General features: G+C 39.1%; 1 protein-coding gene across 1 annotated transcript in view; it reads right to left on the bottom strand.

The window, feature by feature from the left end:
- The window catches only part of LOC126470159 (potassium voltage-gated channel subfamily H member 2), a 670689-nt gene that overhangs the window by 182892 nt on the left and 472218 nt on the right, over nucleotides 1-15579 (bottom strand). Inside the window, exon 8 of the mRNA XM_050097782.1 lies at nucleotides 8459-8607. Coding sequence (XP_049953739.1) covers nucleotides 8459-8607 — 149 coding nt within the window. The remainder of the gene's footprint in view (nucleotides 1-8458; nucleotides 8608-15579) is intronic.

Genomic DNA, 15579 nt, shown 5'->3' on the forward strand with positions numbered 1-15579 from the left:
TGGGGAACATTTATGTGGACATCCACGGGTCCAGTGGAGCTTGTGCAAGACACCACAATGCCAATGGAGTATAGTATACTAGTTGTAGACCCCGCAGACCCATTTGTGACAGTCATGTTTCCCAACGGGAGTGGCATTTTTCAGCAAGATAATGCTCCATGTTACAAGGCCGGAAAGTGATGGAGTGGTTTGAGTAACACAGTGGAGAGTTCCAATTGATGTGCTGGCCTGCCAACTTACCAGATCTGAACCGAATCAAACACATCTGGGATGTGACTGAATGTTGTGGCAGAGCTCATCGTCCCCTTCCCAGAATTTACGGGAATTAGTTGAGTTGTGTGTGTGCAGATGTGGCGCCAATTCCCTCCAGTGACCTACCAAGGCCTCATTGTTTTCATGCTATGATGCATCACTGCTGTTATCTGTACCAAAGGTGAACATACTGGCTATTCGGAAGGTGGTCATAATGTTATGCCTGATCAGTGTATAGTAATATGGACAGAAATTAAAAATTGGCTTATGTAGAACTCAGTTGTTGCAGAATATTTTCTCACTATTTAATAAGGTTATCATCCTTTATGTACAACAACATAGTATTACTGTTATTGTGTTGCATTGAAACCTAAGACTGATTTGATACAGCTCACCATGCTGGTCTGTCATGAGCAGACCTCTTCATCTCTGTATAACTAGTACAATCTACTTTAATTTGCAGTATACTGTACTCAAATTTCGGTCTCTCTCTCTACAATCTGAAACCCTCCACTGTTCCATCAGTTAACCAAATTGACAATACCTTGATGCATCAGGATGTGATATATCAACTGACCCCTTCTTTTAGCCGAGTTGTGGAACAAATTTCTCTGTTCCCAATTTGTTCCTCATTAGTTTTTCAATCCAGCCATCTAATCTTCGGTATTTTTCTATAGTATCATGTGTGGAAAGCTTCCATACTGTTCTTGCCTGAACTGTTAATTGTAAACATTTCACTTCCATAAAAGGCTACAATTCATATTAACACCTTTAGAAAAAAACTTTGTAACATTTAAATTTAAATTTGAAGTCAATAAATTTCCCTTTTTCAGAAAGGCTTTTTTTTATATTGCCTGCCTGCATTTTATATTTTCTCTACTTTGGCCATCATCAGTTGCTTTGCTATCCAAATAGCAAAACCCATCAAATGCTTTTAGTTCCTAACTCAAAGATATTAGCATAATCAGATTTACTTCCAATACATTCCATTGTCCTTGTTTTGGTTTCGCTGATCTTCTGAACTTCTTTCAAGAAATTTCCAAGTTCTTTTCTGAGTCTGATAAAATTACAATGTCATTGGCACACCTCAAAAAATTTTATTTCATCCTCCTAAACTTTAATCTCCTTTCCAAATTTCTCCTTCATTTCTTTTACTGCTTGCTCAGTATACAGATTAAATAGCATAAGGGAGAAGATAAAATAAGTCTTACCTCTTTCTCAAATACTGCTTCCCTTTCATGTCCTTCAACTCTCTTAACTACAGGCCAGTGTTTGTACAAGTTGTAGATAACATTTCCTTCTCTCCATTTTATTCCTGTTACATTCAGAATTTCAAAGAGTGTATAACACTCAGCACTCAGAATTCTCTAAATCTACAAATGTTATACATGTAGAGTTGCATTTCTTCAACCTATATTTTAAGATATGCCATAGAGTCTGTATTGCATCCTGTGTTCCAACATTTCTCTGCAGCCCAAACTAATTTTCCTCAAGGTGAACTCTGGCTTATTACTCTCATCATGTATATAATGTAAATAATTTGATTCATGTACAGGAGACATGTCAAAATTGTGATAAAAACTGTACAGGTTTCTACAACTGATCTTAATATTGGCATTCTAGCAATAACACAATTTTTAAAAAATTTAATCTAGCCCAAATTATCATTTCATGTTCCATGAATTCATTTACCAAATCACAGAATTTCTCCCACAGAATCTGCTGTAACCTAATTTTTAGAATATCTGCTTTGTATTAAATATGTTCATGCCCATTAATTTATTATATGTAGTTATCCCCATATATTTTCCATGTGTATAATTGCAGTTGGTGGTGGTGGGGCATGGTGTATAGGAGGGGGGGAGGGGGGGGGGGGAAGGCACATAATTACTTTTCTGTTTTGTGTTGTATGTGTAGTTAAAATGATTGGTCTCCAATAATTTTTGTCAGTTGTGCAGCAAGATTGTAATATTGTAGAGTTATATGAAGGAAATAGCCAGGATTTGTAATTTCCAAAATAATGGGTGACAAGATACTTTTGCTGTAGAGTACACATGTATCCAACAGTTTTATTCTGCACTTTCAGTATTAGAGATATGCTATTGAAATTCCACAGAAAACTATACCCCACCTACTGACAGATTCAAAAAAACCATAATATGCTATTTTTTGTGTGCTCATGTCAGTAGAATTTGTTAGTATTAGCACTGAAAATACAAAACTGCTTAATTTATTAGATGAGAAGTAAATACATGCATTCCAGATAAGTTCTTATCAATATTTAATCCAAGGAATTTGATCCTGTCAACTTCTTCCATTAGCTGATTGTTACATTGTATTTTAAGTTCCACACACTGAATGTTTAGTTTTGAAATTAACTGTATGGGTGTCTACAATGTTCAGTTTCAATCAGTTTCACTAGAACCAGTTTTCTTGGGTATCCAGTATGCTCACATTAGAGCTTGGAATCTTTTCTGCACTGCCATCTTTAATAAATATAGCAGTATCACCCGTACACAGAACTGATGTGGCTTGTACCAGTTTTTTCATACTTCTGTAAATAAATTGCCAGTATTTTGAATTGTGACTAATTAATCTGATAGTCTGTTAATATTCACACCTTTCAGCACCTGCCTTTTTGGGAGTATGAAGTATTACATTCTGACAATATTATGAAAAGTATAGACTGCTACTCACCATATAGTGGAGATATTGAGTTGCAGATGCACACAACAAAAAAGACTGTCAAACAAATAAGCTTTTGTCCAAAAAGGCCTTCATTGGGATTAGACTGACCACTCAAACAAACAAACAAACAAAAAAAAAACACACACACACACACACACACACACACACACACACACACACACACACACACACACACAAACACACAAACTCAGCTCAAAGATAAATTACCACAGTCTCTGGCAGCCAAGGGCAGACTGGCCTCAGCAGCCAGAGACTGTCATCACATGTGAGTGAGCTGTGTCAGAGAGAGAGAGAGAGAGAGAGAGAGAGAGAGAGAGTTGTCTAATACTGCTTAAGGCCTTTCTGGCCAAAAGATTACCTGTTTAACGGTCTGTTGTGGCTATCTGCGACTCAGCATGTCCCCTATATGAAGATTGGCTGCCTATCCTTTTCATAATACTGCTATTATTCCATCCTGGATTTTCCACTGTTTAATTATTACAGTCTTCTTTAAGTCTGAGGTTATTTCACCTGTTTCACATATCTTGAATACCATGTGGAACAGTTTTGTCATGGCTTGCTCTCCCAATGATCTCAATAAATGTGAGGGAATGTTATCTATTCCAGAGCCCTTGTTTCAACTTCATTCTTTCAGTGCTGTGTCAAATTATTTCCACAGTATCATATCTATCCCTTCAATTTGTCCATATCCTCTTCTCTTTCTATATTGTTGTTCCCAAGTTCATTTTCCTTGTAGAGACCAAATATTCCTTCCACCTTTTAGCCCTCCAATCTTTACTTAGTACTGGTGTGCCATGCGAGCACTTGATATTCGTAGAGGTGTTTCTTTTTTCTTCAAAGACCTCTATAACTTTCCTCAGGTGGAATATATCTTTTCCCTAGTCATTCATGTTATTACAGTCTTGCATTTCCCATCTAGCCATCCCTACTTTGTCATTTTGGACTTTCTGTGAAACTCACTTTTTTAGATGTTTATGTTCCTTTTGACCCACTTCTTTGGCTGCATTCTTATACTTTTTGCTCTCTTCAGTTAAATTCAGTATCTCATGCACTGTCCATGAATTTCTACTCAACCTTGTCTTTTTGCTTAATTAATCCTCTGTTGCTTTCATTATTTCATCTCTCAAAGCTACCCATTCATCTTCTATCATATTCCTTTCCCCATTTTCTGTCAATCTCTGCCTGATGCTCCCTTTTAAAGTTTCAACAACATCTGGTTCTTTCAATTTATCCTTAGGGTCCAACCTTTCTAAAATATCTTTAGTTTGTAATTGAATACCAATAAATTAAACTATTGTGGGAATGAACTTATAACTAAATGATTAATTTACCCAATTTTAGAAACAGTTTAATAATTAAACCATAAAGTGGCTGTCATCAAAGACAAATCATAACAAAATAATGAGAAATAAAAGTTTATGTAAAGCAATAAATTTATGGCTAATTTCAATGAAAGACTATGGTATAGTTAAAATAATGGTATATACTTATCTTACTGTCATGCCTTACATAACAGAACTAAACACAATACATGTAAAATGCTATACATACATGATGCACAGTTCGATAATTACTTAAGGTAAGAGGACCATTCAGACACCCAATGATCACTCATTGTCAACAACCACAAAATATGTAAATGTTACCTTGTGTTCATGTAACATGCCTAACCCCTGGACAGCTTCATAGCACATATTAGCAGTATCAATCTTTTCCAGGGTAATAGTTATAGTTATGATGATGTTGCTGGGATTGTTCAATCTTTACATATCTTTCTTATCAGAGTCTTAGAATCAGCCAGTAAAATCACACAATGGAAAATCCAGGATGGAATAACAACAGTATTATGAAAAGAATAGACTGATACTCACCATATAGTGGAGGTGCTGAATTGCAGACAGGCACAACAAAAAGACAGCTTGACAAGTAAGCTTTCAGCCAAAATGCCTTCTTCTGAGTTGAGCAACATATACACACATTCACACAAATGCAACTCACACACTCATGGCCACTCTCTCGGGTTAACAAGGCCAGACTCTGAGCAACAGTGCATGATGGGAGAAGCAGTGTGGTTTGCGGGGTTAAGGAGGAGGCAGTGGCACAGAGTGGAGGGACAGCAGTGTATGGTTGGGGGACGGTAAAGTGTGCTTGTAGGAGAATAGAGAGATGAGGTGGGGGCAGGGTAGGGCAGCCAGGTGCAGTGGGAGGTTAGATGGAGGGCAAGGGGGGGTTGAGGAATGGGAGAGAAGTGTAAAGACTGTGGGTGCATTGGTGGAACAGAAGGGTGTGTAGTGCTGGAATGGGAACAGCGAAGGTATAGACACAGTAACTAACACAGGTTGAGGCCTTTGAAGGCATCACATACAAACAAATCTGGGGTGTGGCAATGAGTACCCGCATGGCACCATCCTATGTCAACCTATTGATGTGCCTTCTAGAGGAATCTTTCCTGAACATCCAGAATCCCAAACCCCTCACCTGGTTCAGATTCATTGATGGCACCTTCATGATTTGGACTGACAGTGAGGACAATCTACCCACATTTATCTAGAATGTCAACACATTCTCCTCCATTTGGTTCACCTGGTCCTCCTCAACCCAACAAGCCACCTTCCTCGATTTTGAGATACACCTCAAAGATATCTACACTGAAGAGCCAAAGAAACTGGTACACCTGCCTAATAATCATGTAGGGCCCCCATGGGTATGTAGAAGTACCACAACACAACATGGTGTGGACTTGACTAATGTCTGAAGTAGTGCCAGATGTAATTGACACCATGAATCCTGCAGGTCTGTCCACAAATCTGTAAGAGTACGAGGGAGTGGAGATCTCTTTGGAACAGCACATTGCAAGGCATCCCAGATATTTTCAATAATGTTCATGTCTGGGAAGTTTGGTGGCCAGCAGAAGTGTTTAAACTCAGAAGAGTGTTCCTGGAGATACTCTATAGCAGTTCTGGATGTGTGGGGTGTCACATTGTCCTGCTGGAATTTCCTAAGTGTGTCGGAATGCACAACGGACATGAATGGATGTAGATGATCAGACAGGATGCCTACGTGCATGTCACCTGTCAGAGTCATATCTAGAAATATCAGGGGTCCCATATCACTCCAACTGCACACACTCCACACCATTACACAGCCTCCATCAGCTCAAACAGTCCCCTGCTGACATACAGGGTCCATGGCTTCATGAGGTTGTCTCCATATCCGTACATATCCATCCGCTCGATACAATTTGAAATGAGACTCGTCCAACTAGGCAACATGTCTCCAGCGATCAATAGTCCAGTGTCTGTGTTGATGGGCCTAGGCGAGGTGTAAAGCTTTGTGTTGTGCAGTCATCATGTGTACATATGTAGGCCTTGGGCTCTGAAAGCCCATAGTGATGATGTTTCATTGAATGGTTCACATGCTGACACTTGGTAATGGCCCAGCACTAAAATCTGAAGCAATTTGTGGAAGGGTTGCACTTCTGTCACATTGAATGACTCTCTTAAGTCATTGTTGGTCTCATTCTTGTAGAATCTTTTCCCAGCTGCAGTGATGTCAGAGATTTGATGTTTTACCAGATTCCTGATATTCATGGTACACTCATGAAATAGTTGTATGGGAAAATCCCCACTTCATCACTACCTCAGAGATGCTGTGTCCCATCGATCATGCACCAATTATAACACCATGTTCTTGATAACCTGTCATTGTAGCAGCAGTAACCAGTTTAACAACTGCATCATACACTTGTCTTATTTAGGCATTGCTGACTTCAGTCTCTGTATGTGAATATGCATGCCTACACCAATTCCTTTGACGCTTCATTGTACATCAGTACCATTGTTGTTGTTGTTGTGGTTTTCAGTCTTCAGTACCATTATCCACATCAATCCCACAAACCACCAGAAATACATCCACTTTGACAGCTTCCACCCATTCAATACCAAGAAGACCCTTCCACACAGCCTAGCCACCAGTGGTTGTCAAATTTGCAGTGACAGGCAGCCTTTTCAAAATATACCAAGGGTCTCACTGAGTCATTCAAAGATTGTAATTACCCTTTCAACCTTGTACAGAAACAGATCTCCCATGCTTTATCTCTCTAGTCTCGCAGCACCTCCCTAATTACCAACGTTCAACCAAGCACAGAGGAGCATTCCCCTCATGACTCAGTGCCACCCAGGAGTGGACCAATGGAATCACATTCTCCACCAGGTTTTGGCTACCTACCATCATACCCTGAAATGATGAATGTCCTACCCACTATCCTTCCAATCCCTCACACAATGGTATTCCACTGCCCATTGAACCTATACAATTTTCTCGTTCATCTCTACTCAACCCCTGCTCCCTGCCCCTGGCTGATGGCTCATATTCCTGAAATAGATTTGGATCCAAGACATGTCCCATACATCCTGCCACCATTACCTTCTCTAGTTCAGGCATGAGCATCACCTATCCCATCAAAGACAGGGCTATCTGTGAAACCAGTCATGCGATCTACAAGCTAAGCTGCAATCACTGTGCTGCATTCTATGTGGACATGGAAACCAACAAGCTGTCTGTCCATATGAATGGCCATCAACAAACTGTGGCCAGGAAATCTGGATCACCCAGTTGCTGACAAGCCTGTTCCATCTGGATCCTTCCTAAATATGCCAGCTTTTCTGAATTACACAGATGAGAACTCTCCCTGGAATATATCCTATATTCCCATTAACCTCCTGGGCTCAATCTTCGTTAGTCACTGTCCTTCACCCAGCTATTCCATTTCCTGTTCTCACAGCAGCACTGCACAGCCTTCTACTCCGCCAATGTGTCCACAGCCTTTTACTTCTCTCCTTTTCTGCTCTGCACCTAGCTGCTCTTCCCTCTCCCCACCTTGTTGCTCTACGCTCCCACAAGCATACTTCACCCTGTCCCACCCATACCCTGATATTCCTCCCCCTCCCCACCACAGTTTCCTCCTTACGCCAACCACCCAGAGTGCTTCTCTTATTTTACACTATTGCTCACAGCCTGGCCTCAGCCAGAGTCAGTATGTAGTGAGAATTTCAGGTTGATTGTGGAGAAAAATGATTATCAGTGTCTGATGAATTAAAGGTTATATGGGACTGGAGAGATACTACCAAAAGACTACTGACAATATCTAACCATCATAATGATGTATAAGATTTGAAAAGAGCATCAATATTGTTAGTACAGACACTGTGCCTACGTGTCACAAAACACTTAATTTGAAAAGGATATGATTTTTACATGGTAGAAAATAAAAATATGAAAGTAAAGGCAGTAATTTGAACTTCATAAAGGAAACACCAACTATAAATTGTCTGTATTTATAAAAAAAATCATTTTACATGTACAAAATATGGTCTTCCAGTGATTTTATATGGTAATTATAATATTAGTAGTGACAAAACAAAGTGTTGCAAAATACTACATGAAGTTTCTTGCTCATTTACTATTTGCAGTGTAATATATGTGTTACTGATCATACCTGAGGCATCCAGGAGAAGCTCCTTCAAAGGCTGAACAGTTACTCAATAAGTTACGATTTAGGTGCAAGCAAATATCTGCCTGCAGGCACTCAGGAAAACCTTTAAGTACACTGTTCATATCAATTCCATTGGTATATGTCCATGCATGCTGTAAATGAATATTTCTGTGAATTAGTTGACTCATTTATGTTTGGATAAGAGCCTGTTACTAAATTATACAGCACACTGAAATAAACAAAGATCATCATTGTGCTACACAAACATTTTCATAGTCTACCATAAAGAAGGATGCAATTGCTCTCAATTTCCTATTTGGTGATCTTTTTCATTTTTAAGATTAGGAACATCTTGCAAATGTGCCTAATTGATTAAATTAATGTGGAACACAGTGGCAGTGTCAATTTAAAAGCTTGTTCAGGTGGTACCTTATACTGTACAGTCCAAAACACATTTACATGAGAGAACAACCCATTACATTGTACTATACTTTAGCCATAATTACTGTTGATTATTATATTATGACAATGATACTTGAAAATAAGTGGAAAAAGATGAATAACTTGTTGTGTGTTTATTCAATTATGGAGTAGTAAGAATAAGGTGAACACTCCAAAAATTTGAGACACAGAAAGGAAGCCACCACACAGGGAGTAAAAGAACTACTAAGAAAATATAAAACTATTGATTTTTTAAAATATTTATGATGATACAATTAAGGTACATCAACAAATATTTCAAACAATGGTCAACATCAACGTTCTGCTACAAGTAAGACACATGAATATCAGAAGAATAAATTAGAAAATCAAAGGAATTGCAAGGTTGCATTTACATTCAGTTACCAAAATTAGTAATGCTTTACAATTAATAAATGTATATGGCAATGGAAAATCTTCTCACTGCCCATCTTCTCCTCCTCACTCTCTTTGATCATCTGCTCCTCCTCACTCTCTTTGATCATCTCCTCCTCCTCACTCTCTATCACCATCTCCTCCTCCTCCTCCTCCTCCTCCTCTCTCTGAAAGCAGCATTTCCTCCTTGCTCTCTCTCTGTTCATTTCTTCCTCCCCCATTTCTATGTCCATTTCCTCAACCCTCCTATCTGTCTTACTGCTCTTTCTGACTCTGAGCATTTTTATGTTAGTGCAAATGAAATTTGACTGGGAACTGTAGTCCCTTAAAATGAAGCAGTAAATTGGTTGGGATTATTAGTATATGGGGTAAGAGAAATACCACATCCAATTGCTGGATCTGTGAGGATAACAGATTCAGTGACAGTATTCTGTGTAGTTTTAAACTGCAAATGGGTAGTATCACAAAGTTTCAGTTGCATAGTAGTATTCAAATCATAAGTTGAAAAGCCATAAATACAGCTCTCATGATTTTTTTAACATACGAGGGTTACCCAGAAAGTAATGCACCACATTTTTTTTCTCAGCCAAAAATAATGCTATGAATGCAAAATGTAACGTATGTATTATTTGAAGTCTCCTGAGTGAGTGCACCAGATTCACATCACTTCCGACAGATAGTGTAGCTGCATGACAGTTTAAAAGTGGTGTCTGTAGGTGCTGTACATTACAAGCAACATGCCATCATTGAATTTCTCACTGCAGAGAAGAAACTGGGGGGAATATTCACAAACACTCGTGCAAAGTCTATGGAGCATCTGCTGTTGACAGAAGTACAGTTAGTCGCTGGACATTGGGGGGTGAGGTCATCAGAAGGCAGTTTGCCAGAGCTCCATGATTTGCAGTAGTCAGGGAGACCATCCATGGCTGTCACACCTGACATGTTGCAGTGAGCTGATGCTGTCATTCATGAGGACAGACCCATTAAGATGTTTTGAGGACAATGAGGAGGTGATTCACACAGTGAAGCACTAGCTCCATCACCATGACAAGGATTGGTACTGACAGGGCATACACACCCTTGTTTTATGCTGGAGGAAGGCCACAGAATGGGATGGAGATTATGTGGAAAAATAGGATGCGAAGATGAAACACCATTCTTTCATGTGTGCAATTCTCATTATGTTCAATAAATAATTGTTTTAAAAAATGCAATGCATTACTTTCTGAGCAGCCACCATATGTATATAATTCTGAGTATCAAGCACTAATGTGCTTAATGTTTAGAATTAAAACAAAATAAAAGACCATTGGAGTGGTTTTTTTGTTGCAATAAAATTCATCACCTAAAATAAAAATCTAAAAACAAGTTGAGGAAGCATTAATTAGAGAGGGGTCATTTTTGTCCCATTTGCAGTTTTATGAGGTTCAATATAGCAGGCAATTCTAGTGTTAAGAAAATTCCAAGATATGTTCATAGAATTACTCAACCTGATCAAAAAGTAAAATGGTGCCAATTGTTCAAAATTCTAGAAAAATTGGGGTAAGCTGTAGAGAAACATGGCTAATACACAGTATGTATAAGAACAAAGGAACAATAAGAGTGGAAGACCAAGAAGGAAGTGCTTGTATTAAAAAGGGTGTAAGGCAGTGATGCAGTCTTTCTCCTTCACTATATCAAAGAAACAGTGCCACAAATAAAAGAAATTATCACAAATGGAATTACAATTCCAGGTCAAAGGATATCAACAATTAGATTCACAGATAACACTGCTGAATCTGAGGCAAAATTACAAGACATACTGAATGGAATAAACAACCTACTGATCATAGAATATGGATGAAAGGTAAAACAAAGAAGGACAAAATTATACCGATATACCACCAAGCTTTCGAAATAATGCACTGGTATAATTGAAACTTGGTTTACCCTTAGATATAAGTCATTTTTTGAAAGGTTAAATTTTGCTGCCTCCCCTCCCCCCCCGCCCCCCCCCTCCCAACCACTTCGTTATAATGTTCTACTAAAGTGGCAAGAAAAAGGAGAAGTTATATAATCTTCCCCTTCTTCACCATTTTTTCAATCCAAAAGAAATTTATGAAGACACATCAAGGCCATTATAGCACTTGTTAAAAAAACTTTTGGACTCAAATATTAAAAAAAAAAAAAATATTTTTGAAAGTTTTCTTAAAACTGAGAAAACTTAATGAAAATTATACTTTCATTAACAACACATGCAAATTTTATATGAGAAATGTATTTTTATTTACAACCTCTATTCAAACAAAACATGACGTGAGAGATGATGTTTTACTGTTCTCACCAGCATCATCGCTTTCACTGGCTGATATTGCCTCATTTGTTTTTGATGCATCAAACTGATGAGTGGCAAAACATTGTTCGAATTGATCTAAATCAAACATGGAGGCAAAACATCCATTTTGGCACTGAGGCATTAAAACTTCTCATTTTCTTCTGTTCATCACCTGTTCCAAAACATCCTTATGACCTACATCAAAGAGATTGACCACCATTTCCACAATATATCTCTTTGCTTTTTTCTTGTCTGCAATTCTAATCAAACATTTTTGTAAGGCTTTCCATAAGTCATAGAGTCTGAATAACTAATCAACTGTTTGGCAGTTCTTCTAGTATGAAGTGCTTTTTTCAACAATATGGAAACTTTTTGAATTACCAATGTTGTGTCTTCCTTTACTGTATGCTATGTGACTCCTAAATTACAAAAGAAAAGGTTCCAAACTTAATGGTTTTGAGGTAGTTTGGCCCCCATATTATGACTCAAAATGTAGGTTATTAGAGAAATGTAAAACAGTAATCTTGATTTGTCTACAGAACTAATGGAAAAAGATGATGCCATTCATTTAAGAAGAAAATGTCACAGAAGTCATAATTAAACCTAACCAATAACATTTTAGAAAATAATGATGTTATGAAATAAATTTATCAAATAATTCTACTTCTAATAATAATAATAATAATAATAATAATAATAATAATAACAACAATAATAGGGATCTAGTGACAGTAGTATAAGTTTATCTAACAATGTGCATGGAAAATAAAAGAACATAGTTTGGATAGTGAACAATTTTAGTTTTTTTTTTTTATATTACCCTAGTAGTAGCACATCAAAAGCTACTAGAAACAGAGAACTCATGTTACTTAAATTAATGAAATATTATTAATTTCCATTACAAGTATGTACAAGTGATTGCAAATGAAATAAATAAAAAAATAATAAAAATTCACCTTACAGGAAAAAATTTCAAAACATCATGGTCCTTGTAGGTCTCCTAAAGTTTTGTACAGATTGTTTTTTCATTGGCTGGAAGAAGGTAAGGTAGGAGCTGAACTTCTAGAAAATTTAAAAGTAAGGGCCACCCTAATGGTCACTTATGAATAGGTAAGAGTAAGTATGGAGAAAACATCAGTGGTCTAAAAGCCCTTCATATGAAAGGAAAACATTTCTCGCTTTGAACATTAGGCTGAACTCTTCATGAGTATTACAAATGTGATTCTATTTTAGGTTGTATGTCCTGGCTTTTAACAAACCTGTGAGTAGATGCATTCACACAATTATGGAGACAGCAAAACATTTCCAGTGAGTGATCACATCATACTGTTAAATTCTGTACAGCATTGAGAACCAGGACCCCACATTTCTTCCTCTGGACTTGTAAACCATGCTTTCTGCATTGCAAGGGACAGTTGTTTCTCCTTTTGAGTGGCTAGCAGAACTGATATAGTCATTTATTTATTATGACCAATACGTGTTCAACAGGACTTAGTTTGGGAAGCGTGCTGAGGTAAAACTATCAAGTTGTGGGGAGGTTTCCTGCAGATTTCCAGTCTCCATGTATAACATTTAAAGACAAATTTTATTGGCTGTCTACATTACATATACAGGGTGAGGCAAAATTCATGCACTTGGGCTTCACAGTGCAACTCCTCACATGTCAGCAACAAAAAAAATGTCTCTCACAAAACTTCGGCCGGTGAGTACATCCGGCAGAAAAACGATTTTAAAGAGTGGCAATCTGGTAACACTGTAAGCACATGTATGGTAACTACCTCTGTCAGCAAATGTTAGTCATGCTGTAAAGTTGGTGTAGTGGATAGAGTTTTGGGTTAGCATGCAGAAGGTCGAGAGTTCGACCCTGGGTTGAGGCATGTGTCTTTTTATTTGGTAAATGTAGTCCAGGTGGTATGGTATCTGGCATCTTAACTGTCAACAGCAATTGCAGTGGGTCCTCTAGAAAATATTTGTACTTACATACTACAATTGTAGAAATGGGAGATTCGTCAACTTTGAAAGAAGCCCTTTCCACGTCGTGGGTGTGGTGTCGCCACCAGACACCACACTTGCTAGGTAGTAGCCTTTAAATCGGCCGTGGTCCGTTAGTATATGTCGGACCCGCGTGTCGCCACTATCAGTGATTGCAGACCGAGCGCCGCCACACGGCAGGTCTAAAGAGACTTCCTAGCACTCGCCCTAGTTGTACAGCCGACTTTGCTAGCGATGGTTCACTGACAAATTACGCTCTCATTTGCCGAGACGATAGTTAGCATAGCCTTCAGCTACGTCATCTGCTATGACCTAGCAAGGCACCATTATCAGTTGCTATTGATATTGTAAAGAATGTACAGACAAGAGCTATGTTCAACATTAATGGATTAAAGTTAAGTATTCCACCAGCTACATCCTTTTTTTTGTAAATTCCTTGTCCTGTTCCAGACCTCACGCCAGCCTGCGTGACCTAAAACGTGTGCCTTTCGGCTTCCTCCGTCCAATGCATAACATTTTGGCGATGACGCCAATTCGCGTTCGTAATTATACTGCCCCGATTTACTTGTGTAAGGGCTTCGCCACAATCTCCAGATGTACTGTCCGAATTTTATTGCTTACAGAATCAGCAGATGCAGGCCTTACTGGATGCCCTTGGAGAGCTCGTCCAGGGTCAACATGCAATGCAAAACGATGCAGCAGCCGCCGTTCCACCACTCACGCAGCCACAACACGCAGTTGCACCGACTTTTCGTCCTTTTGATGCTGCACTGGAAAGCTGTACGGAGTGGTCATGCCAATTTGGATTCCATCTCGCCACCTACAGAATTCAAGGTAATGAGCGGCAGCCTTTTCTTTTGTCATCTGTCGGTATGCACACCTACTGTGTGATAGTCAAATTATTTCCCCGACGCGATGTAGCAACTCTGTCCTATGACGAAATTTTGTCTGCATTAGATGCATATTTCAAAGACTCAGTCAATGTAGTTGCCAAACGGTATACCTTCTTTCATACAAAACGTACGGCAGGTCAGACTAATAGGGAGTGGGTTGCAACTTTGTAAGGCCTTACTAGGGATTGTGCTAATGAGTGTCAATGTGGATTCCCTTATTCAGATAATATGGTACGTGATGCAATTGCAGAGAACGTTTCTGATGTTCGTATAAGGGAACAGATTTTGAAACTAGTCAATCCCTCCCTTCAACAAGTGATGTACATATTGGATCGACAGGACACACTTGACTTTGCTCAGGAATCATTTGAAACTTCACCAGCCGTGTGTCACATTAACCGGACCGCCGGGCGCGCTGCAGGGAACAAACAGCCCTTGTGCCCGTCCGCGCAGCTGCCACCAGGCTCTCAGCCATGTGTGCCACGCAGGCAAGCAAATGCAGTGCTAAAATCATGCCCGTGGTGTGCTACTAGACATTCGCGTGAGAATTGCTTGTCACGCCAGGCTATTTGCTTTTTCTGTAATGAAAAAGGACATGTTCAGAGTGTTTGCCAGAAAAAGCTCAGATCGGAACACTCACAACCATTCCAGGCCCTTTGCTTCATGCCGGAATCAGAATCGAACCAAGGATACTCCGGCTCATGAAACTTCGCCCATGGAAATTCATGTAGTTCATTCCACTCCGCCCAGTGCCACTCTCTCTAACAGTGACTGTGTTCGTCCCACAAATAGTGTGTGTCGACATCGACAGAAATCCCGTCATGTCACAAGTGATTTTGTACCAGTGTCAGTTCACGTTGCACGAGACAGTCGCTCTTGTCGTCAGCAGGACAATAAACTTTTTGTAGACTTGGACATTAACGGCAAAGTGATACCATTTCAGCTCGATACCGGAGCTGCAGTTTCACTGATCAATCACGTCACATACAAACAGCTGGGCACACCTCCGTTGCGTGCCGCAAATGTTAAGCTAACTACATATTCAGGTCACGGGCTCCCTGTGTTAGGAC

Source organism: Schistocerca serialis, chromosome 3 (genome assembly GCF_023864345.2).
Source record: "Schistocerca serialis cubense isolate TAMUIC-IGC-003099 chromosome 3, iqSchSeri2.2, whole genome shotgun sequence".
Lineage (NCBI taxonomy): Eukaryota > Metazoa > Arthropoda > Insecta > Orthoptera > Acrididae > Schistocerca > Schistocerca serialis.